The sequence below is a fragment of the Aspergillus multicolor genome (assembly GCF_047715735.1).
Source record: "Aspergillus multicolor strain CBS 133.54 unplaced genomic scaffold BDW74scaffold_18, whole genome shotgun sequence".
NCBI classification, from domain to species: Eukaryota; Fungi; Ascomycota; class Eurotiomycetes; order Eurotiales; family Aspergillaceae; genus Aspergillus; species Aspergillus multicolor.
In genome coordinates this window covers 368035-393599 of record NW_027395969.1, presented here as the reverse complement: position 1 = coordinate 393599, position 25565 = coordinate 368035, and the positions used below count along the sequence as shown (strand labels likewise).

Genomic DNA, 25565 nt, shown 5'->3' with positions numbered 1-25565 from the left:
TTTTCTCTCCACCCAGTCGGTCTCCTCCTAGTCCCAGACCCCCCCGGCACTATTAGCTCCTCTTTATTATTATTCCCTGCTTGCAATCCTTCCCACCATCCCGGGTGCGCTATATCGCGATCACCTCGCCTCCTCTTGATGGTCGCTTTTGCTTTTGCCTCTCCTTTGCTTCCTCGTGTTTTGCCCAACTCCCGAGACCGTTGGGTTGCCTTGCCTTTGTCTCGTCTGGTCTCGCTGACAGCCGGCGTGCGATAGCTCCCTCTTCCTCTCCCTCTCCTCTCTGAAGCTCCCGGCCGATCCTCACCCCTCCTCGTGCGACCCTCAGCGCGAATCATACATTTCTGAAGGAAATCGTCCGGACGTCCAGATCTCTCGTCTTCTCCTCGCTTCCGGTTTTCACAAAATCAAGACGAAAAGGCCCGACAGCAACCGCGATCAAAGGACCCCCTTCCTTCCCCGCTCCTCCGCACCACCGCGCACCGCTGCCCAGCTGATTTCCTCTTTTGGATCCAGAGCTGCGCCCTTGCGTTCGTCCCAGCCGCGTAACAACTTACATTCATCGTGTTCCGCATGGGCATAGCCATGTCCTCATGACCGTATGAGTATCGCATACGCTAATCCGCCTCTTGAGCATTTGCGCCCGCACAGAATTCCCTTGCGAGACCCGGGAGCTGCGACTGTGGAAATCGTGCCCGCGGAGGAGACATCGCGCATCTTCCCCCAGTTTTTGGGCCCCCCGCCTCCAATGCACCGCATTCCACCACCCGACGCGCCGCATGGCTTGCCAGGGGCCCCTGGTGTGTATGAGCAGCCATGGCGCCCGTATTCATATGACAATCACCATGCCGAACCACGACGTTCTTCAAACAATGCTCCGCAACCTCCACTGCCCTCACATCACAATTATCCTCCCATGCAGAGCCGGGAGCTACCGCAGCTTCCTTCCGACGGGCCCTTTAGTCGATCCGCCAGTTTGCCCATGCCAGCCCATGCACCCTCAGAGCCGCCTCCACCGCCACATGCAATCTTTCACCCCATGAATGGCGTGCAGCCAGTACCGCAGGAGTCTTCCCCTGCCTCTGCGACGGACTACTCTAGAGGTCGAATGTCATACCCGCCCCAGGACCAAATCATTCACACCAATGGCGATCCACCTCCGCCTCCCCAATCGCTTCCTCCCACCCAGTACCCAACCACCGTCGCACCTTCCGTATCCCACACGCCCACGCCTCACTACGACATGACGTGGAGTTCAAACAGAATTGGACAGCGCAAGGCAACACGGGCGCAGCAGGTATGGCCTACGGCGTCTTTAGCAAGATCTCAACTGACACCCTATTCACCTCAGGCCTGCGACCAGTGCCGAACCCGAAAGGCAAAATGCGACGAGGGACGTCCGGCATGTAGTCACTGTAAAGAGAATAACTTGGCTTGTGTCTACAAAGAAGTGCCTCCACACAAGTCAGTGTTGCCCACTGGATGCAGCGACAGTGCTAACCAAACATCAGACAGGACAAGTCGACGCAGATCATCTTAGATCGGGTGCAACAATCTGATGACTTATGCGGAGAAAAATTCGACCATCTGCAACTACTTGGCGTTGGACATGATAGAAGACTCGAGGAACTACTCCACCTTGTGAAAGAAATGGCGAAAAACCAAAATGCGTCTCAGCTCCCAGTCATCAAGCAAGATGGCCTGGATGCTCCCAAGACCGAGGCAAAGATAATTGCCGAAGATGCAAATGGAAACTCCAACTACTCCACGTTCACCACCAAAATCCTCGAGCCTGGAGAGGATAGCCAAGAGCTCTCAATTCCATTGGAGCATAACACAGCGGCGCATAAATTGCTTCAATGGCCTACGATCAAGGAACTGCTTCACAATTATGACGAGAATTATGTTATGCAAATCGAACAGTCCCGCGGATTGATCCGGGTCGAAGGCCGTGGGGAGCTGCAGGAATCGGACGACGAAGTTTGGTTTAAGCAACCAAGCTTCTCCACAAGCTTCAATTCTCCACATACATCGCCCTCAACTACCACTTGGAGTTCGAGCAATCTCCGATATAACGATGCTCCTCCGGAAAAAAGGGGTATTGATGATTCCGGTGTCCTTAAGATAAATGCCGCCAAGGTCCGCCGTTTCCTTAAAAGTTACCTGGATAACATACACAGACTCCATCCTTTTATCGACCCAGATGATCTGGAGCATAGGGTCGAGGAGTTTATCTCAAAGTATTGCTCCCAGGCCTCTAAGCCAGGACCCTCAGTTAGTCCAGTCGATGCATCCAGCAGAGCTATCAAACGCAAACGAACCGATTCACCAGAGCGACCACCAAGGGTGGAGAGGTCAATTCGCAACGCCATCATTCTTCTTGTTCTAGCGCTCGGCCGTATTTGTGAAGTGCGCGATGAGCCGATTCGTGGCCCATGCACTGATCAAATTATCGATTATCGTAACGAAACAATCCCCGGGATACAACGGACCTCAACGACGTCGCCAGCTGGCCCAGGTTCATTGCCTCTTAACCAAGGTAGCTTTCACTCGCCATTTCAGCCAATGTCAACTCCTGCCCAAACGGATGAGAGGTTCATCACTTTGCCAGACCCTCCTGACTTGCAGAATGTCGATACCGTCCCTGGCTTTGTTTACTACGCCTGTGCCGCAAGAATTCTTGGTGAGAGTCAAGGCGCAACTTCAATCGCTTATGTTCAGGCGGCTTTGTTGGCGGGACTGTATATCGGCCAGCTTGCCCACCCTTTCCAGAGCCATTCTTGGATCGCTCAAGCAGCCAGAGCATGCCAGATTCTTACATTGGAGTGAGTCAATGGATACTTTGTGAAAACAAAAACTAACGGACTTTTAGGAAAAATTACAAGAAATTGGAAGGTATCAAAAAGGACTACGTTTGCTTCGCGTACTGGACCTGTTTACAACTCGAAAGGTATGTCTTTTCATCATGATATACTTTTAATACTTATATGACGTAGTGATATCTTAGCCGAACTCGATCTTCCTGCTAGTGGAATCTCTCGAGCTGAAAGTCGTATCAGTCTCCCTCAGGGCTCAATGCTCAAATTATCCAACAATATCTCCGACCCAGCTACGATGATGATGTTCTTTTATTCTACGCAGATTCATCTTCGAAAGGTCCTGAATCGCGTGCATACTGACTTGTACAAAGTTGACAGTGAGTCTCTAACCCCTGATTCCTAACGCCTCTTATAGACAAAATTCTAACTTTTGCTCAGAGAATAAGAAAGAGAAGCCGTCAGAGCCCGACGCCAACTGGCCCCAAACCACGCAGGAGATTCTGAGCATGAACCTTGAGCTGTGGAGGTCCAGTCTCCCCAAGGAAATGTCATGGAATGACCACGACCCACCGTCCGATGATATCAATCACGCGCGTATGAGAGCCAAGTACTACGGCGCGCGGTACATCATCCATCGGCCTGTTCTTTATCATGCACTCTTCAAATACAATCGGCCGAACGTTGATTCGCCTGGACTGGCAGAACTCGAAAATGCCATGAAGGCCGGTTCCCCGTCCGTAACGCACGACACACGGGCTGCAGATATGACACGCATGTTGAGTGACTTGAGTGCCTCGCAGGACCCGAATGAAGGTCCAAATCGCCGTGACCTGCCATCTAAGATGCGTAGGGCGTGTCATACATGTCTACAAAGTGCCATTCAAAGCACGCTGGCATTTGACGGGGTGAAAGGACGACCGGTTGTGACCAATATATTTGGTACTGCTCATGCGTAAGTTCGATCCCCTCTCCCAGGAGCCATTTCTAAGATACAACAGACAATTCGGAAACATGCTCGTCCTATCCACTGCGTTCCGGTCGAATCTGGGTGACATGGTGAAGCCCGACGAGCTCGATCGGCTTCTCCGGAGAACAATTGTTTTCTTGCTCCGCAACCGAAACATCTCGCCAACCTTGCGAGTGGATGCAAAGATCCTTACGGAGATTTATGAGAAGATTTTCGGAACGACGCCCGTTCTTACCGACACGAATGTACCCTCCTAGCCGTCACATACTCCGACTCACCTACTTTTGCAGCAGCCTGCCCTCCAGCCCCGGCTCCTATACGGACGTTAATCATTCTTTCACTTCATACGTTTCCTCGACTGTGCAGCCCGACGTTTTGGACCCTGCTGATGGGGTTCCGTTTACTATTCAACAGATCATTCTTAACCACAGCGCATACCAGAACTTTTCTTCACGGCCTCTCGTTGACTCCATTTACCCCAGATTTTTTTGGGTTACGGAGTGAATCATAATTGTACTTTGGGGAATGGGCGGCTATATGAAGCGATCTTGTCGGTCATTATTTCATGTCTTGTCTACATGTTTGTTTTAAGTTCTATGAATCGGCGTGGGTGGCAGTCTCTTTGCATTTACAGCGAATATCACAACATATCTATAGCAACTAACTTGTTGAGCTGTTTCTGGTGGCCTTTCGGTCGGGTCTGCAGTGAGATACCCTAGGTAGTTTAGCCATGAAAGTAAGCATTTGTTGGAATCTGAAACTGGTCGCTACGAATATGAAATGGAACTGAGAGCATTGATTAGCTCGCTTCGTGGTGCCAACCGCGGTCCGCTTGCCAGTGGTTGACGAACAAGAATGCAGCAATGGAGAACCTCGGTTTCCTGTGACCTCCCATGATTCCGCCCTCCCTTCCCCGCATTCTTTGTAGCTCTTTGTCACGGTCAGACTCAGAACACGAGAATTCCCGCGAGTCATGGCCGTTCTTCTCTCAGCTTCAGCTGATCATCCTGGGAAAGGGGGGAAGTTCTCTTGGCCGCTGTCTTTCCCCTTATGAAAGCATCCTGCATCCCTACCTCCTAATCCTCCGTACCACGACACCACTAACACCGTCTATCCACCATGGCGCCTGAAAAGTTCTGGTTCTCACGCGAAGGTCCGTCTTCCTTTCGACCAAGCCTCAGATCCCATATCTATATAAGCTTCTCTAACTCCATCTCCTACAGGCTTCACCGCAGACGTTACAGGGAAAATCCTCCAACGAACCCTCTTCAGCCCCTGGAAAACCCTCCCCCTCCTCCTCCTTGCGCACTACACGACCAAAGGCCGAACCACCGCCTCCCAACACCCCAGACTCTTCCAGATCCTGAAGGTCTTGACAACGCTCTCCCTCCTCCGCCGCCTAAACGCCTGGCTCAACCAGCGCGCCCTGAACAACGGCCTCGCAGACCATTACCACTGGAACAAGGAAGTCGTCGTCCTGACAGGCGGGAGCAACGGCATCGGCCGCCAAATCGCACAGCTCCTCGGCGCGCGCGGTATAAAGGTCGCGATTCTCGATATCACCCCGCCCGCAGATGGACAAGCGAACCTCCCCTCCACGGTCCGCTACCATAAATGCGATATAACTTTGCCGGCGGCGATTGCGGAGGCCGCGGCCGCGATCCGCACGACGATGGGCGAGCCTACAATCTTGATTAATAACGCCGGGATCCTGAGCAGCCGTACAATTCTAGGCAGCACAGAAGCCCAAACGCGCCAGCAATTCGAGGTAAACACGCTAGCGCACTACTGGCTCGCGAAGGAATTCCTGCCGGCGATGATAAAGCACAACCACGGGATGGTGGTGACCGTCGCCTCGCAGGCCGGGTACACCGTAACCCCCAACATGGTCGACTACTCCGCGACAAAAGCTGCGGCGATTGCATTCCATGAGGGACTAGGGGCTGAGCTTGTGACGAGGTACAATGCGCCGCGCGTGCGGACGGTGCTGGTGACGCAGAGCTTTGTCAATACGGGGCTTATTGGGAAGTTGACGCCTGAGGATACGTGGTTGCATCCACTGTTGCAGCCGGAGACGGTGGCTGAGGGGGTTGTTGGGCAGGTTTTGTCGGGACGCAGTGGGCATGTGTTGCTTCCTGGGTCGACGGGGTGGATGGCGAAGTGCTTCAGGGGGTTTCCGGGGTGGATGCAGCATGCGAATCGCATTAGGTTGGAGAGGTTGATGAGGGCTGATTAGGATTGGGGATTGGGATTTGAGATTTGAGAGCTGGGATTGGGGATGGCTTTGGCGAATATATATAGTTTTGATGTGCGTGCTTGGGATGTACGTATTTACGCTGTTTATCTGTTTCCATAATGTACCAATTTCGAATATCAATCTCAACATCTCATTTCTATGGGATCCACTGGTTCTAGCATCAATATATGTTGAATAAAGTGATTGCTGTGTAGTTGCTCGCTCACATGGTCTGACTATACGCATCTGCCTGAACCTCAAGGCCCCATCCCCACATTCTCCGGCCTCAGGATCCATTCCAAAAGACGAACCACAGATCAGATCGGAATGAGCCATGGGTCACTTCTACCTCGCTCTAACCCATATCAATCTCCACGAGGAAACAATTAAACACACATGGCATGCTAACGTACAAATACCTTGTTCCCTAAATCCGTGCTGCCATGCCAGGATCCAGCCACTCTCCTCTCGGCACGTGCATCCCCACCGCCCAGCCTCACCGCATCGTCCATCTCATCTCCAGACTCAGACCAGCTCATAGAATTTCTCCGAGAAAGCAGCAAGCACAGCACAAGCAGGAACCTATCCATAATCCATCATTCCGACCTCACCCCATCGCTCTTTGAATCATAATTGACCAGCAGATTCCCCGCAGCTTTTCAATCGATCTCGCATCGCTGACTACCGTGTCAAGGCTCGAGGCCGTGCCCAACGATCCAGGCGCTAGATCGCTAGTGGCCGAGTGTCTGGAGCAACCAACCCGCAGCCCGCTCGCACCAGCACAGATCCACGGTTCAGCTGTTGTTTACCGCCGCCAAAACATACTGCCTTGCTCTCATCCTCCAGCCTCCAGCCTCCTCGAGTCTCGTCCCTGATCTCATCGTCTCATCTCGCCTCATCTCACTTTCTTTCTTTCTTGCCATTCAGTTCAATTCGACTCAATCGCATTCTTTCTTTTTGTACTATTACGACCTACGATACTTACTGATCACGACTCGGTTTTCACACCCAATCGAAACCACCAAACACCGCCCATGATTCTCTAATCCCCGAGCGCACCAGCTCCCTTCCAGCCCAGCATGTTCAAGGCCCTCATGGGCGGGGGCCGATCCTCTTCCACCTCCGACATCCGCAGCAGCACAAGCTCGAGTTCGAAGGGCAGCAGCCGGCGCAAATTCCATAAATCCTCTTCGTCCTCCACAGTCAGCCGCAAGTCCTCGTCACGGGGTGACGACCGTGACCGGGGCCTCGGCGACTTATCCGCGTACCCGTCCTCCGGCAGTCGCAGTCGCAGCGCGCGGTATGCGGAGAGCGCGGCGGGGGAGTCGGTGGCTTCGAGCTATGCGACCGCGAGGCCGAATAATAATGACGATGACCGGGTTTATGTTGAGCGGGCGCCAAAGCGGAGGGATGAGGGGTATGATGAGCGGGATCGCGAACGTGAACGCGACCACGATTACGAACACGAACGAGAAAAAGAGCGCAGACGGACTAAATCGGATAGGGATGACTCGAGGGAGCGAGAGCGAGAGCGCGAACGGGAGCACGAGCGAGCATACCCTGGGGAGCCGTACAACCCACCTATGGCGAGCGGTGCGATACCTGCGCAATTCGACCCTATCCAGACAACACAGGGACCTCCCTTCCCCATGAATCCCGTTTCCGCTCCGCCTGAAGCACCCATGGCGCCTACGCCCACTATCTACGATCCCCACGTTGCACAGCAGTTCCCTGGGCAGTTCCCGACTTCCTATGCTGAGCCTTACCGTCCGCCGAACCCTGCCGGTGAAGCAGCCGATTACTACAATGACCAGGGCCAGTCTGTGCAAGACCAGCCGGGCGTGCGACCGAAGCCTCCACTCGTTATCCCGAACAGCCAAGCGCATTTGATGACGGCCTCGCCGACCGCAAACCCGCCTCCAGAGCCTAGCAGTGTAGGTGGAGTTGGCGCCGCCGCATCATACTTTGATCCTGCCCTTGACGCTGAAACATCTGGCCCTCCTGTTTCCGGCCCTGAGTCCAGACCTCCTAGGCCCTTGAAACCGTCGGAACCATCATATGGTTTGGCTCAGGCAGCGGGCGCTATGGGCGCAGCGGCTACAGCTGCGACATACGGTGTTGGCAACTATTCACCTGAACATGTCTATACGGAATCTCCAGCTGCATATGTCACATCTACTCCGACAAACGGCAACAGACCCCCTCACTCTGGTTCTCATACACACGGCGTGGGTGCTGCCCTTGGGGGTGCTGCCGCTGGTGCAGCAGCCGCTTACATGATAGGCCACCATCACTATTCCTCGACAAGCTCCGACCACATCTCGCAATACACCATGCAAAACCCAGATGATGTGTCCCAGATCGGTGGAGGATACTCCGGCGCGCCGATAAATCCCGCTCTCTACGCCGCAGGTGCTGCCGGTGCCGCAGGACTACCTTATGCTGCAAGTCCTCTGCACCCTCATCACGCCGCTGTCCACCACGGTTCTCCCTTCGCAGGCGGAGCCATGGCCTTCCAGCAACGCCAACGCGGCCCGCTAGACAAGTTCATCGATTTCTGGCGAGATCCTGAAGGCGTCGGCAAATTTGAAGATTATACCGAGGCCATTGGCGTCTGCAAATACTGTTTCGAGCCTGGCACTACTTCGAGAAACGCACCACGAACTCACCACTACAGACGGCGCCGGTCGTCAGATCGCCTTAGTGCTGGCTCGCGCGTCGACAAGTTGACCCGTTATGCATCTTCCGAAGAGGAAGGTCGGAGGCGCAAATCTTCATCCAAGTCCTCCTGGCTCCCGGCTGTTCTTGGCGGATATGTAGCGAAATCGCTCTTCGACAGAAAAGACTTTGATGACTCGTACAGTGTCAAGTCTGGTCGGGTTTCGGGTGCTTATCCTGAAAGTGACTCTACATCGGGCAGAGGGAGCAAAACCTCACGTGGTGTTTACAGGCGGTCGCACCGTAGCCGCTCGCGAGAACGCATTGAGTACCATGACCAGAAGACAAGTTGCTATGAAGGGTCACGAGTTAGCGGTAGATCTCGATCTCGATCTCGTTCCCGATCGTCGTCCCGATCCAAGCATCACATTCTCCGCGACGCTGCGATAGGGGCTGCGATTGGTACGGCCGCCGCATCAGTGGTCAAATCCCGACGCGACCGAAGTCGCAGCCGCAGCCGTAGCCGCTCACCACGAAAGCATCGAGGCAGAAAGTCGTCTTCTTCATCCTCTGATGCCTCATTTGACAATATTTCACGGCCTACTAAGAAGACTGCCGGTGGCTTTGGCTCCTTCTTCACCGCTACCTCTGAGAACCGCACGAAGCGAAGCCGCAAGAGAAGCAAGAGTATCTTCTCCTTCAACAATTCTTCTTCGTCCTCCGTTGACAACGATCTTGCATTCGGAAGCGGATATGCAAGGAAGTTGATAGGTAAGTCTAAGAGACGGAGCTCGAAGGAGAAGAAGGGGAAGAAGAAAGAGAAAGACGTCGATGCGAAATTGCTGGCGCTGGGCGCAACAGCAACCGCGTTAGCTGCTTCCTCTCATCGCCGCCGCCGTACTGGTGAAGTATTAGTTGGCCAAGGCTCCCGCTCCGGTCGCTCAGATTATACATCCTCCGCGAGCAATGATGAGGACTGGGAAGATTTGGACTCCGATGGCCATTCCAGCGTTAGTTCAGCTCTTGCCTTTGGTGCAAGCGGTCATTTCAAGCGTGAAGACTCCCACTCCTCGGATTCGTCTAGTTCCGGATGGGGCTGGGGCTGGGGGGCCAAGAGCAAGAAGAAGAAGTCAAAGAGGCGGTCATCCTCGCCAAAGGACCGCTTCTCTACCGGTGCTGCGGCCGCTGTAGCTGCCGGGGCTTTGGGAACAGCAGCACTGGCTTCTGGCTACCATCGCGACGAGAAGGAGCAGGCTCCCAGCAGCAGCTCGGCTAGTCTCCAGCATGTGGCTCCAGTGCCGACTTCCGATCCCGGCCGCTTCGAAGCCGTACCTGTATCATCTTTCCCATTTGCTGAGCCGCAATTGGTTCGACCAGGTGCTATTCCTCTTCAGCAGCCCCAGCCTGTCACACCTGTCTCGCAAGCTGTGTACACCACGCAGGGCGCACCAATCCCGCCATTCACCGCGCCTATAATCCCCACGCTCGAGAACCCGTTCCCGTTGTACGATACTCAGCTACGAGATGCCGAAAAGCCACGAAACCAACGGAGCTCTGGTTACCCCGAGCGCAGCCATAAACGCAGCGAGTCTACCCCGGTTATCCGCGCTGACCTCATAGAGTCTACTCCCGAGCCCGGCCTGACACGTCGCTCTACCGACAAAGCACCCGCCTCCGTTTCGTTTGACTTGACCCGCGAACAAGAAGACAAGGAGCGCCGTGCAGAACGTCTCGAGAGGTTGAAGCACGATCTCGGGCGCGGAGATCGCATCGAACTCATTGATAAAGAAGGCGATACCCAATCCGCGCCTGGTAGATACGACTCACAGCGATACCGAGACCGCGAAGCTGAATGGGAACGTGAGCGCGAACGCGAGCGGGAAAGAGAACGAGAGCGCGAGTATGAACGTGAGCAGGAACGCCAACGCCAACGCGAAAGGGAGCGCGAACAAGAGCGCGAAAGAGAACGAGAGAAAGATCGAGATTGGGCTGGCCCAATTGTTGCTGGTGCAGTTGGCGCTGCTGCTGCTTCCACCATCCTGTCCGGCAGATCGTCCAAGGATGATGCATCTGATATGAGCGAGAGACGACGCGAACGTCGAGAACAACGACGAGCAGAGCGGCGCCGAACCGACCCATCAACAGTCTCCTCAGCGCCCTCAGTGCCGCCAGCTCCAGCTCCAGCTCCAGCTCCCTCGATTCCCTCGATTCCCTCCATCGTGGAAGAACCTCCTAAGGATCCAGACGAGCTTCCGAAACACCCAGAGCCGCGGGAGTTGGTTGAGGAAGTCCGAGCTAGCTCGACCAGCCCCTCAAATCACGTCAAAACATCTGCCTTCCGCATTGAACGCAAGCCGTCTGTATACGATGACTACGCGACGTTCTTCGTTCCAGATGAAATCCGCCACAGCCCCGACTCTCACTCGCGACAGCAAACTCCCACCATGCCAACGATTATCGAGATCGAGCCCAAGGAACCGCCGCCTCCACCTGGTCCGAACGCGGATTACGTGCCGCCTACCGACTTCAAAGACTTTGATAGACTCCCATGGCCTGTACCTGTTTTGAGAGTCATTGAGCCGACGCCGCCTCATAGTATCAACGGGTCTGTCAGAGGCGCGCCTTCGCCTATTATCACGCCTTCGGAACCAGCCGAACCTGAAAAGGAACCTGAACGACCCACTGCCTCTCGCGTCTCCTGGGGCGAGCACCAGACTCACGAATATGAAGTCCCGTCCACCTCGTCTGAGCGCAGCTCTGTCATCGATCTGCACGAACGGCAGCGCGGCTTTACGCCTGAATCCCCAGCTCATGACATGGATGGCGCCTACTCATATATCGGCCCCACTGACGGCCATGCGGAAGATGTGCACGACGACATTGAGTTCGCTGCTACGGTTGCCGCCGCAACTCAAGCCGCTGGGTTCGACCCTGCTATTGTTACGGAAGATCCTATCTTCCGTCAACGAAGCTCACCTCCAGGCTCTCAGACGAGAGAACGATCAATCTCGCCTACGACTGTAATCTCAGTGTCTGCGTATCAAGAACCTCCTGCCCCCCAGCCATTCCATGGGTTTGTGGAAGGCGAAGTCGCCAGCCCCTCGGCGCCTAAGTCGCAGTTCTTCTCTGATCAACCGGTCTTCTATGATCCTAGCCCCGTCGTTTTCGACAAGCCTTCACCCTTTGAGACACAACCTGAAAGGAGCTGGGAACATGATCGCGCAGCCTCTGCTGTTTTCGACAAGCCTTCACCGTTTGAGACCCAGCCCGAAAGGAGCTGGGATGCTGATCGCGCAGCCCCTGTTGAGCAGCCTGTAGTCGAGCATGTTGATAGGGTTGAGCCTGAGCCCGCGATAACTGACAAGGACGCCCCGCGCGTTCCTGTTGATCCGTTCCAATTCATGGAGAAGTCTGCAGGCGAACACAAACATGAATCTGAATCTCCCGCCTCGGAAGAGTGGTATATGCCGGGTGGCTATGAGGCAGAGGAGTCGAAGTCCAAGCGACACAGTACCTCACCACCTCCTGAAGAAATTCCTCTGCCTCGCTCGACCGTTTCCTACTCCGCTGCCAAGGAGAAGGAGCCTGAACGTGAATGTGAGCCCGAACCTGAACCGCTAAAGCGAACCGAAACAGAAGGCACCGATGACTTCAACGACATTCCTGATTCAGTCATCGGCGGCGAAGAGGAAGGCGAAGGCTCAGAAAAGAAAAAGAAGCGAAGAAAGCGGCGATCCAAGCACGGAAGTGACGCGTTTGACGATTCCGCCTCTGTAACCTCCTCTGTCCTCACGGAAAGCAGCGACAAACGCAAGAGCACAGACGACAAGGAGAAGAGCAAGAAAGGCGGTTTCCTGGCCAGCTTGTTCGGATCAAGGGTCTCTGAACCACTGGACAGCAAGCGATCTAGATCCACTGACAAGCTCGTCTCGCGCGATGTTCAGTCCGAAATTGGTGCACGTACGTCTGAAGACTCGCCCCGCCGCCGCAGGCACCGGCACCGGAGCTCTAGGGACTCAAGAGATTCTAGCCGCGCAGACTCCCTGGATGGACGACGACGTCCTGATGACCACGACCGGGACCGCGAGTTCGAATTCAACCGCGCAGAGAGCTTCCCCGTGGAAGGGTCCAGAGTATCTGAGCCGATCGAACCCAGGCGGTCCAAATCCATTGATAAGCTCGTATCCCGCGATGTTCAATCCGAGATTGGAACGCGCAGGTCAGGAAACTCTCCGCGCCGGCGTCGGCACCACCACCGCACTTCCAGTGGTGGTGACAGCTTAGATGGTAGGAGGCGCCTTGACGATTCCGAACTGGATAAAGAGGAAGACGCAGATAAGGAGAACGTAAACCTGGAAAGTTATAAGTCGAGCAGGCAGCGCAGGGAAGAGAGACGGAGACAGCGGTATGGTGACGGAGATGGGTACGAGAAGGTATAGTTCTCATAGCTGTTCTTTTGCTTTCTTTTTCGATTTGAGTCGATGCGATGCGATCTGATGCGCTGCGATGTGTTGTGTTGACTTTTTGTTTTGCGATTTTGATCATGTAAAACCACATATGTCTGCTATGTCATGTTTATGCCCGTCCGATGCCTTAACGAACCGAAAACGATTGATTGATTGAATGATTCATTTGCTGAGACATCGTTCCTCCTTCTCCATCGTATAGGAACCAACATCCAGAGCATCCCAAGAAAGCGAGCGAGACAGCCAGTCTTTTTTAGTCGAGCGCCCCGAAATGCCAGTGCCGTCAACGAACGACGCCGGTGAGTATGAGTATGGTGCTTCGGGGCCAAAGTCAGCATCTTCTGCCGAGCTAGCTGCTTTGGCACTGGGACTTGGTATCATTTCTGGCCGGCCTAGAAGCCACTCAACGACACCACCATCGTCGGAGAGGATTGTGACAGACTCGGGTTATCGCTCCATATCCCCTGGTCCTCGACGTCCATCTCTATCTCGGTTCGCGGCTTCGCCCACCGCTGTGCCGCTCCACTTCCGTCCTCCACCGGCATCACCAAGTCTTCAGCGCACCCCTTTTGCTTCCATGGCATCCCCACCAGCTGTTTCACCTGTCTCCCCTAGTCAGTCGGGGCGTCGAAGCCGGCCAAACTCGCTTGAGTTCAAGAACTCTCGTGAGATTAGACCATTGTTCCTAGTGGAGCGTCTTGGCTCGAGTAAGATTGAGCAGGGCCAGTTCGAGGAGGAGTTGCCTTCGCTGCCGAGTAGTAAGAGTGGGTCGAGCGAGGATCTCACAAAGCTGAAGGATGAGAACTCTTGGGAGCGCCAGCAGGTCTCAGAACACGACATCCTAGGATCTCAGCAAAACACGCCGACCCGCGCAACGTTCAATGCTGGGATCCCGCGCCATTTATCGAGGAAAGAAGAGCTGGGCTATGAGTTTCACTCTCCGTCCGAGTTACTTCAGGATGCAGAGTTGAGCTCGTACCCTGACCTGCCGCCAGAGTTGAAGGCTGGAGTTTTGCCTTCCGTTGAAAGCTCCGAGGTTGGGGTTGCTGGGAAGGGCGAGCGTAGTCTGTGTTTGGAAACAGACCTTGAGCATCTGCCGCCTCTCCCGAGATCGACGTCCTCAAGTCCAAACGACACCGATGATTTTGTTTCTGTCAACGACGTGCAACCGATGACGCCTATGCAACAGTCATCCAAGTCACTGCCATTGGATAAGGACATCCCTAGTCTCGACCTGCATAGCGGGCCTCGATTTGCTGATGTAGTTCATGAAGCTATGGCTAGCACGCCTTCTCCATACCCTAGCGCAGAGATACTCCCTGAATCCAAAGCGGAGGGGTATGTTGTAGAAGCCGAAGCACAGGACGATGACGCCCGAACCGTGACGGGAGACGACGTTCCAAAACTAGCAGACCTCTCACCACCGCGATCCCTGACTGCTAAAGAATGTGAACACGCACAAAGCACCCCTGACCCATGGGGCTTCGCCTCTGTCGTTGGCGCAGCGATCGCCGCTAATAAGGGTCTTGAAAGAGAGCATGGAGCACCTGTACCTGGCGACTACCCCGCTACCACACCTAGCGAAACCGATAAACCTGGGTCTGTTGTTGATACGACGGAAGATGAGTTCTTTGATGCGATGAGTCGGGATGAGGCTGCTGAGAATGGAGCCGATGAGAGGGCTTGGGAGATGGAAATGCCCAGTGGTATGGCGACGCCGCAGCCTGTCATGCAGCATGAGCCGTTTGCCGCGAGCAACCTTCCCACGACTGGTCTTAACTATGCCCAGGAAGAGCAGGATCGTGACTTTAAGGTCGAGCCTAAGCTGCTTGTGGAGCAAGATGTCGCAACCATTGAAGAGCCTGAACAACGGCCAATTGAACCCGTGCCTAAGTCGGTACCCAAAGTTGCTATGACCGAGGAGCCGTCAGAGGAACAGGCTGGACCAGTGGATCTAACTGCCCTACCAACTAATGAGGTGGCCGAAGAGCCTGTGCCCGAGATTGTCACGGCCGAGGAGTCAGTTAAGGAGATTGAAGCTCCAGACTCAATTTCCCTGCCAGCTGATAAGACGACTGAAGAGCCTCTGCCTGTGCCCGCAGCCGAGTTTCCAGAAACGCAACCTGAAGAACAAGGACCGGATGCCCCCTCTACTTCGAAGAAGAGCAAGAGAAAGAAGAAGAATGGAAAGGGAAAGAGCCTTGATCTAGGTGACCAGAGTGAAGGAAAGGCCCCTGATGAGAGGCCGGCACCTGAATCTGCACCTGTCTCTTTACTCGACGAGGCTGATGCCAATGTTTTACCCGAACAAGCATCGGTCGCTGACATTGACCAGCCGCTTTCAGAACAAGAAACACAAGGGAATGCTGCAATTGAGGCTACTGCAGTAGAAGAGGCCAATCCCCCTCTCATTAAAAAAAGCCCAGGTTCAGAGATCCCTGTCACTGAGCCCCTTCCTGCGCAAGATACATCAGCCCCTACCATTGACCAGCCAGCCTCGCTAGAAAAAGAGCTAGCTATTGAAGAAGTCGCCGCTGAGGTTATCCCTGAGGCGACTGAATCAAGCATAGCTGTCGATCCCGAGCCGACTCAGTTAGAGCTGCCAGAGGAGGTTCCCGCTGAGACTGGCCTCTCCAAGAAAGCCAAGAAGAAAAAGAAGAAGGCGGCTAAGTCCATCGATCAGTCTCACGACATTGCCAACGAGTCTGTTCCCGCTTTGAACGACGCCATGGAGAAAGCAGGTACCACCGCGGACGAAGTACTAGATAAACTTAGCAGAGAGGCTACGGTAGCTACTGAGGAAGAACCAGTCGAAGAGCCAGCCGTGCCCATGGAAGACGTCCCCGCTGAGCGCAAGCTTGGTGAGGCATCCGACCCTCTCGATTCAGTAGACTTCCCAGAGCAGCCGACCGAGCCTGGGCAGGCACACACCCAGGATTCGGTAGCCCAAGGCAGCCTTACCGTCGCAGATATTGCAGTTCCTTTTGCCCAAACTGAGAATGAAGAACTGCCAGAAGCCAGCGTGCCAGGACAAGGCGACAAAGGGGAGCCTGTGCAGGTAGACGATAATCCGCTCTCACGCAAGGCCAGCAAGAAGAACAAGAAAAAGAGTAAGCGCAACTCTGCAGCGGAAGCCGGACCTGAAGATGAGGGAGCTGATGTTCCTTGGTCTGAGCCTGCGCCTGAAACGTCGGAGAGCACCCCTGATTCTGAGGCGCCCGGTTTGGTTAACGAGCAATCCGGAGTGGAAGAGCAAAAAGTCGACTTCCAGGATGACAAGGAGATCTTAATAGAGACTCCCAAGGAAGACGAGGCGCCCAAATCGGAGCCCGAGCCGAAGCCTGAAGACGTTGTAGCCCCACTCGAAACCAGCGGTCAAGTATCACCGCTCGAAGACAACCAACAGCCCGACGCAGGTACCAAACAACAGGTCACCGACACCCAGGTCGATTATACTACTCCTGGTACTATTTCTGAGGAAATCGCAAACGAATCAGGATCAGATCAACTCGTGGGGAACCTGGAAACCAATGACAGCGAACCACATGTGCCTGAGCAATCAATTGAGCCTGAAGCGGGGGAGCCTTCAACAACGGGCAAGAAGAGCAAGAACAAGAAGAAGAAGAAGAAGAAGAAGCAGAGCGTCTCCTCGGTCGCTGGAGCAAGCCTGCCTTCCGACGTTGTTGATGCTGCCGTTACCGAGCCAGAGTTCCAAGTCGGGACACCCGCCACAGAAACTGTCCCTGATGTTGCTATTGAGCCTGAGGTCACTGTTGCCTCCGAAGGACCCTTCACTGCTCCGGCTGAGGAGTCAACCCACGATATGCCACGCGACCTAGAACAACCTGCTGAGCCGAGTGATGCTCTCCCGGAAGACCAAACCTTCTCTGAAGCGATACCTATGACGGCCGCGCAGAAAAAGAAGGCAAAGAAGGACAGAAAGAAGAAGCGGCAGTCACTTATGTCTGAGGAAGTAGAGCCAGAGGCGCAGGCTTCCGATCCCGCTGTAGAAAAAGAATTGACCGATACCCCCGTTCAGGATGATACGCAAGATCCTGAGGTTCCTAGGTCTGAGATAGGGCAGGCGGAGGCTGTAACTCTTGTCGTTGAAGACTCTACCCCAATGCAGCCAACGAAGGATGTCAACGAGGTTCCCGAGCAGCCTAATGAGAAGGCCACAGATAAGGTCGAGGAGCAGCTGACGGACAGTGACGGTGCCATTAGTGCACCAACTGTTGCAGACGAGCCGACCGAAGCCGAAGCCGAAGCTGTAGGCTCTGTACTCGAGCCCAGACAGGATACAACAGCAGCTCCTATCCCAGACGAGCCTGCCACGACAGAAACTCAGCCAAGCCTCGAACCGCAAGAAGGCAAGGCTGCAGAGGCAGACGCTCCTGCTGTAATCGAAGAGCCAATTGAACCTGCTGGCGCACCGCTCACAGTGAACGCCACTGCAGTTGAGGGTACAGAAGACACCCAGCCCACGTCCTCAAAAAAAGACAAGAAAAAGAAAAAGAAGAAGCGACAATCCGTTTCCGTTGACGAACCTGAGGTTGAGGCCACGACTGAGGCACCTCTGTTGAAAGAGGGAGATGGCTCGGAGACTGCCGATGTTCCTGTCAATTCAGTGACTTTGGGTGCACCTGCCGCGGGCGACGATACGACAATAGAAAAGGTGCCCGAAGAAAACGAGGTAGACTACAGTCGATTGGAGCCTTCTACCACCACGGAGGGGGACAAGGGGGTTGAGAAGCTTGATGAAATATCGGTTCCTGTTGAGGTTTCTCCTGAGACTCACCTTGAGCAAGAATCTGCCCGGGACACGACGATGCCTGAAGTACCAATTGAAGCAACCTTGGACGACTCTGCCACTCCCCGAGAAAAAGACACTGCGCCCATTGATGATGAACACACTACAGCCACACCGACCCTTCCCGAAGAGCCCACGCCAGAACCCGGCCAATTTCAAGAACAAGAGCAGCCAACAGAACCAGCAGACCTAGTAGAGCAGGTTGAGACATCGTCCTCCAAAAAGAAGAACAAGAAGAAAAAGAAGAAGAGCGTGTCCTCCACTTCGGTAGATGAGGAACAGCCTGCACCTGCCTCTGAGGAGCCGGTTACTGAGCAATCTGCTGTATCTGAACCTATTACGGAGAGAAATATTACTGCTGAGCCAGAGCAGGTTGCCACGGACACTGCCGACAATGAACCGCATCCTTCTGTTCTTGAATCTACTGAACCAGTGTCAGAATCTGGAGAGCCTCTCGTTGAACAGCCGGCCGAGGTTCATACGGAGCCCAGCCTTTCACACGAGCAGATTCAAAATGTTACTGCTCCTGTTGAGGAGTCCCAGGACCCAGTACCTGAACCGGCTAAGCAAGAGCCCACTGAGCCCGAAAATCAGGATGCACTGCCCGCTGAGGAGCTAACAAAGGCTGCAAAGAAGAAGGCTAAGAAGGATAAGAAGAAGCGCAAGTCTGTCTCTTTCGTTGGTGGTGAGTCTGCAGAACAGCAAGGCCAGCCCTCCGAGCCCGCAACACCCTCCGAACAAATTTCTTCACCTTTTGAGCCCGTGCCGGGAAATGAGCCGGTCCTTGAGCAGAAAGACCAACAGACCCTCGAAGAACCAACAATGATTGATACTCCTCTGGACAACGACAGAGAGGTCTCTGCAGATCAAAAATCTTCTGAGGACCTGCTCAAGGACGAACATAAGACCAACATGCCGGAAGAACCTGTTCCGGTAATTGAGGTTGAACAACCTGAACCTGAGGCCACGGAGCCATCTGCAGAGACAACCACACCCGAGCCGGGACTCTCCAAAAAGGACAAGAAGAAGGCCAAGAAAGACAAGAAGCGTCAGTCTAAGCTGCTAGCTCCTGAGACCGACAACGAAGCCTTGATCTCCACAGAACCCGTCCCTGAGACACCGGCCAAAGAAGCGAGCCTGGACAGAAACAAGGAGACGCAACCCGATACTCTAGGCGCGGACACACTTACAGAAGCACCCGCTGAGACCGCACTCTCGCCTGCTGAAGAAGACGGTAAAGATAATCAGTCCCACGACACTGGCTTCCACAGCGACAACGATAAATATTTGACTTGGACTGATAACGATATGTCTTCGCAGGTAGAGAAAGAGCAGCAGCAACAAATGGCTTTTCCAGTTTCCGTCAGCGAGCATAAACGTACCGACGTCGACAATGGGGCGGATGAAGCCCATGTTGAGCCTACGCCCACCACTGCCGACTCTGACGTGGTAGGAGAAAGCCATCAAGAGACTGTCCTCAAGCCTTCTGAAAAACCCGTGGTTGAGGAAGAGGGTGTGAGCAAAGAAGCGGAGGTTCCGAGTCAACAAGTGGAGGAATCACAAAACGAAGCAGGGCAAGAAAATGTTTGGGAGAAGGAAGTCGTTGCAGAGCCCGAAAAGACCAACGAAGAGGAGCTCACAGTCACTACTACTGATACTCCTGAGGGCATCGAAAGTCAAGAACATGAACCAGCACCGCAGCCAACTCAACCTGAGCCTGCCAGTCAGCCAGCCGCTGACGCCGTTGCAAAGGAGCCTGAAGCCGAGCCGGCGGTGCCGTCAAAGAAACTTAGTAAAAAACAGAAGAAGAAACAGCGTGAAGCGGAGAAGGTTGCTGCTTTACAAGAGCAGGAGAAAGCGACGGAGCTCGAGACAGAGAATGCGGAGCCTGTCGAATCCGTGAAGCCGACTATCGAGAACAGGTTTGAACCTACTGCCTCTGAACAAGTCCAGCACAAGATCATACCTACCGAAGAACCCACTGTACAGGAACCTATCGACTCCGCTCATTTAACCGATGAACCAATCGACCCTGTCACTTCTGAGATTGCCCAGGATACGGTCACAGTTCCTGACGTCTCCGCAGGGACAGAATCTTCTTGGGTCATTCTTGATGAGAACCAGCAGGGTGTCTATGTACTCGAGGCAGAGGAGGGACTATCAACAGAACCTACTACATCTCTAGTTCGAGATACGACTACGTCTCCCGTCCCCGAAGAGGCTGTCCACCAAACCGAGATTAAAGAAGCTCCTACCGCCGAATTTGAGCCTCCTGTCGCTGAGTCCGAGATAAAGCAAGGCGAAAGCAAAGAAACTCCGGCTGAGGCACCCAGAGAAGTCGAGCCTGTTACTGAACCCGCTCCCTTAGCTTCTCATTATATTACCACGGAACTGCAGAGCGAAAGCCGAGACATCCCTGATGAGGCTACTATGGAAGACCAGCTTGTTACCGACCCTGTTCCTCTACCTCCTCACGATACCACCACAGACCAGCAGACTGAGGCAAAAGATGACGCTTCTGCAAATACAGGTAACCCCGAGGGGCCTGCCATTGGGAAGAGCAAGAAAAACAAGAAGAACAAGAAAAAGGCCCCCAAGTCAGTTGCAGATGTGGATGAGTCAGCCCCATCCCCATCTGGTGAGCCTCCAATGACTGTTCCTGGGCCCACCGTGCCAGCAATGGGGACGAAAGATCAAACATCAGAGACAGTCCCTTTGGGATCAATTGAGGAGCAGGAGCAGACAGAACAAGTCACCCCCGAAATCATACATGAGATTGAACCGGAAGTTCACCATTCCGAAGAACTGGCACCACCCCCTGCTGAAGGAGAGGCTCCAAAGGTTGAAGTGTTTGAGCCAACTCCTTTGGAGAACACCGACCTAAAAGAGCTTGAAATCATTCCTCAGTTTGAAGCAAAGCCTTCTTACATTGAAGCATCGGAGCCAGCCCCTTCTGACGGCACCGAGCCCAAGGAACCTGAAATCATTCCTCAGATTGAACAAGAGTCTTTCCAAATTGAAGCACCTGAGCTGGTTGTGCCTGAAACTACGGGAGAGCCTGAGCAACAACCGGGAGATCTAGCCGAAGACAAACCCGCCGAAGAGCCTTCCCAGCTTGAAGCACCTGAGGCGGTTCTACCTGACACCACGAAAGAGGTTGGACCGCCACTTGAAGATTTTCCGGTAGACAAATCCACCGAAGGGCCTTCTCTAATCCAAGCGCCTGAGCTAGCTCTACCAGAGACAACAAGAGAGGTTGAACAACCACTTGAAGATCTTTCAGATGACAATCCCATCGAAGAGCCTCTTGTCACCCCTGAAGAACCAACCTTGAGCCGCAAAGAGTCTAAGAAGAAAAAGAAGGCTAAGAAACAGGCTAAAGAGCAAAGTCAGATCGAGGAAACCGAGGCCGGTGCTCCTACCGCTGTTGATACGGAGGCCAAGAAGGATGTTAGATCTACCGATACTGCTGAGGCTGTGGCCCTACCTTCTGCAGAACCGAAGGAGCCGATGCAAGATGAACCGGTGGAGACAACAATCGCCCCCGCAGAGGAAAAGAAGGAATTGGAGGTGTCGCAGGAGGAGTCTTTCGAGGAGAAAATGAAGTTGGAGGAGGAGAAGATGGAGGTTCTAGCGGACACAGGGAAGGAATTGGACGTACCGCGGGAGGCCATTGAGGAGAAAGAGAACGTAGCGGATGAAGTTGAGAAGGAGATTGCGCCAGAAGAAAAGGTGCCAGAGGAAGAGTTACAAGGAGAGATTGTCGAGCCCACGGCAGCGAAAAACGACTTTGACCTTCTTGTGAAGGACAGAATGACGGATTTACCGGGAGATTCGACTTTGCCAGAGCAGTCGGTGGAGGAGACTGTTCAAAAAGAGGTTATAGAAACCGTCGAGCCTAAGCCCGAGGTTGAATCTGCGCCTAAGTCGAGGAAGTTGTCAAAAAAGGAGAAGAGGAAGTTGAAGAAGCAGGCTGAGCAGCAAGAGACGGTGGTTCCAGTCGAGCCAATGGAAATCGTTGAAGATGATGTCGCTGCACCGGCGGCTGCAGCGGAGGTGACTGAGGAATCTCAGGATGCTCCAATGCCGACAGAACCAGTTGAGGCTCTTCCAGAGATCTCAATCGCTGAGCCAGCACTTGTGCCGGAGCCGACAAAAGATCCAGTGCACGAGGACATCTTACCACCACCAGTGATCGAGTCTACCGAACCACCTACTGAGCCGCTGAAGGAAGACGACGCTCTGCTTTCCAGAGAGTTCTCCAAGAAGGAGAAGAAGAAGAAGCGCAAGGAAAAGCTTGAAGAGCCGCAGCTAGAGAGAGAGCTGGTCGAGCCCACCGTCCAAACTGAGGAGCAAACCTATGACAAACCCCTCGAGCCAGCTGAAGCACAAGAGTCCGACTCCACGGCTCGTCAAGACGAAGACACATGGCCTGCTATAGACTGGGGCAAAGGTAAGATTGACACCACTGATCAATCTGTTCAATCATCCCCTGAAGCTCATGCGGCCCCGTTTGTACCAGAAATCCCTGAGTTCAAGGAGTCTGCTATTCCCGAAGCTCTAATCGAGCGGGTGGGCGAGACCCCCGAAGAAGCAGCCAGAGAGAGCAGGGCCCAACCTATGACTGTCACTATCGAGCGAGATGTGACGACTAGAGAGTTTCATACGACTAGCACCGACTCGGCACCGCAAGCTCTACACCATGTTGAGTCTGCGCAGGAGAAGAAATCCGAAGAGCCCAAGCCTGCTCCTGTGTCGGGCAAGATTGCCAGCATATTTCCCAATCTTGAGCGAGGTTTCTTTCGTCGACCGAGCCCAAGCCCGAGTCCGACACAGTCGGCGGCGCAGTCGGTAAAAGATGGGGCTGAGGAAGAGACCGTGGAACAGGAAGCGAGTCGCGGCAGTGCGATCCAGGTCTTGGAGGCTCCCATAGCTAGAGAGGTAGAATTGCAGCCGGAGGTTAGAGGCAGTGGATACATTCCTAGTCCTGCAGATGACGTCTTTGGAGCTGCCGCTAGAGAAGTGCCAGAGGTGAAGACGGCGATACAACGTCCGCCAGAGAACTTCAACCCAAAGCCCCGACAAGATATAACTCTAGAGCCAGTCAAAGAAGATGATGTCTTTGGAGGCACGTCCACAAGGGTGCTTCCTCATATCAAAACCGACCTTGCCCCCGAGCGTCCGCCAAAAGTTCCTCGAGAAGAGCCCCGAACCATCGAGGATACAATCCCAGAACTAGGACCCGCATGCGAGCTTCGTCGCTCGCCATCAATCCACGGGCGGCACAGCAATCAACGACTACCTTGGTCCCTAGAGGAGTCTGCCCAGGCCCGAAGCGAACGAGACGTCTCACCCAGTCCGCTCCCTGCGATCGCAGAACAAGAACCTGAGCGAGGCATGGGACGGGACGGCACGCCCCGGCTGGAGATGAAACCGGAGCATGTGCTGCCACGACCAGAAACACCAGTTCGCAAGTTTACAGAAACTGCGCTGGGACGCCGCGGATGGCCTACACCTGAGAGAGAGTCGGACGATGACTGGGAGAAGATTCAGAAGCCCAGCCCGAAGAGCCTCTCCCCTGAGCGAAGCCCACGGTCGGGGATGTTCAAAACGCCCGAACAAGACAAACCCATACTCCGACCAAGTAGGCCGCCCAGCGCGAAGAGTAGCACCCACTCACTGCGCCGGGTCGTGCACAGTGCCAGTGGAGATCTGCGCACAGCAGCACTTGCAGCGAGTGCGATCGAGGCGCCAGTGCCAGCCCCAGCGTTGGAGGAGGTGCGCCAATCACGGGCGGGCAGTCCCCAGCCTCCGTCAGCCCCCACCGACCTGGACGTCAGCGAGATCCCATCTTCCTCCTCCTACGACCCCATCACCGACAAGGGCAAGCGGCCCCTCCGCAGCATGACGGACGTCTATGTAAGTTCTGTTTGATAATTCTTATGATGATTGTTGATTGTTTGATTGTTTGATTGATGCTAATTGCGTAGGAGGGCTGGGGTGAGACGCCGAGTTCTCCCCGGTCGCCCAGCCGACCGGCCAGCGTCCGGCACCGCCGAAGTATGCAACACCTCCAAGAACTCGAATTCCGCCTCGACCATCTACTGCAAGAGAATCGTGACCTTGCTGCCGCCCGCGATGCCGCCGAGGATAAATTACGAATTGCCAGCCTCGCTCGTCGAAAGAGCGACCAGGCGCTTAACACCCGCGACGCCGACCTCCACGATCGAGAAGCAGAGCTCGAACAACTACAACAATCCGTCGAGTGGTTTCAGAAGGAGGTCGCTCGGTTGTATGAAGAAAATGCTGGACTGACCTCGACAAATACCGCCCTTATCGCGACGCATACACAAGAAATACAGACGGTGCAACAGACCTCGGCGCGCGAGGTTGAGCAGCTGCGGTTGCAAAATGAACGTCTGTCGATTGATTTACACGAACGCATCAAATCGGAGATCGAAACCGCGCTGAAACAAGAGAATGATGAACTACGTCGATTGCGCGAGGAGCTGGAGAGTGCGCGCGATAAAGTCAAGGAACTCCAACAGCAGATCTCCGCCCAAATAAACGACAACGTCATCGCTTTCCGCGGCGAGGACTACTTCGAGGCCGCATGCCAAAAACTCTGCGGCCATGTGCAGCAATGGGTCCTCCGCTTCTCAAAGCACTCCGACCACCGTCGCTGTCGCAAACTCATCGACGTCAAGGATGAGAAGATCGCCGACCGGTTCGACAATGCCATCCTCGACGGATCAGACACCGACATCTACCTCGCCGACCGCGTCCGCCGCCGCGACGTTTTCATGTCCGTCGTCATGACCATGATCTGGGAATTCGTCTTCACCCGCTACCTCTTCGGCATGGACCGCGAACAGCGCCAGAAACTCAAGTCGCTCGAAAAACAGCTTATCGAAGTCGGCCCGCGCAACGCAATCCACCGCTGGCGCGCAACAACCCTCACCCTCCTCTCCCGCCGACAAGCCTTTACCAAGCAGCGCGACAGCGACACTGAAGCCGTCGCGCTCGAAATCTTCGACGTGCTCTCCCGCCTCCTCCCCCCACCCACCCACGTCGAATCACAACTCCTCGAGTCCCTGCGCAAAGTCCTCCGCGTGGCAGTCAACCTCTCGCTGGAAATGCGCACCCAGCTCGCAGAATACATCATGCTGCCTCCGCTGCAGCCCGAATACGACACCAACGGCGATCTCGCCCGCCAGGTGTTCTTCAATGCATCCCTTATGAACGAGCGCAGCGGCGAAACGACATCCAACGATGAACTGCAAGCTCAGAATGCCGTCGTCCGAGTCGTCCTGTTCCCTCTCGTCGTGAAGAAGGGCAATGATGCTGGCGAGGGAGATGATGAGGTCGTTGTCTGCCCTGCTCAGGTACTCGTTGCGAGACCGGGCAAGGACAAGCGCCTCCACCGGATGACGAGCGGCGACCGCATGTCCATTGACGCGAGCCGTTCTGTGCACAGCATTGCGCCGTCAAGCATGAATATGAGCATGAGTAATGTGATCTAGGCGTCACACTAGTTACATACTTTGCTCCTCTCAGCTCTGACGTCTGTTTGTTCTTGCATTATGCTTTCTGCTCTATTTGTTTCTTATTC

At 54.4% G+C, this 25565-nt stretch overlaps 4 protein-coding genes across 4 annotated transcripts; all 4 read left to right on the top strand.

Annotated features, from left to right (window-relative positions):
* Positions 1 to 598: 598 nt before the first annotated feature.
* clcA (putative C6 finger domain protein) lies at positions 599 to 4040 on the top strand (the record flags this gene model as incomplete). Its single annotated transcript, XM_073729527.1, has 7 exons — positions 599 to 1294; positions 1349 to 1461; positions 1509 to 2822; positions 2870 to 2947; positions 2994 to 3193; positions 3255 to 3768; positions 3815 to 4040. The coding sequence occupies 7 exons, from the start codon at positions 599 to 601 to the stop codon at positions 4038 to 4040; spliced, it is 3141 nt and encodes a 1046-aa protein (XP_073582422.1).
* Positions 4041 to 4681: 641 nt separating this feature from the next.
* On the top strand, positions 4682 to 6110 carry BDW74DRAFT_38197 (short chain dehydrogenase/reductase family protein). Its single transcript, XM_073732649.1, has 2 exons — positions 4682 to 4936; positions 5007 to 6110. Exons 1-2 carry the CDS (start codon positions 4903 to 4905, stop codon positions 6017 to 6019), a joined length of 1047 nt encoding a protein of 348 aa, XP_073582421.1. The 5' UTR covers positions 4682 to 4902; the 3' UTR covers positions 6020 to 6110.
* A 617-nt stretch (positions 6111 to 6727) lies between these two features.
* lah (involucrin repeat protein) lies at positions 6728 to 13320 on the top strand. Its single transcript, XM_073732648.1, has one exon. It carries the CDS (start codon positions 7099 to 7101, stop codon positions 13114 to 13116), a length of 6018 nt encoding a protein of 2005 aa, XP_073582420.1. The 5' UTR covers positions 6728 to 7098; the 3' UTR covers positions 13117 to 13320.
* Positions 13321 to 13414: 94 nt separating this feature from the next.
* On the top strand, positions 13415 to 25476 carry BDW74DRAFT_179684 (uncharacterized protein; the record flags this gene model as incomplete). The annotated part of the gene is made up of 3 exons (XM_073729526.1): positions 13415 to 22406; positions 22476 to 23872; positions 23944 to 25476. The coding sequence occupies 3 exons, from the start codon at positions 13415 to 13417 to the stop codon at positions 25474 to 25476; spliced, it is 11922 nt and encodes a 3973-aa protein (XP_073582419.1).
* Between the last annotated feature and the right edge of the window lie 89 nt (positions 25477 to 25565).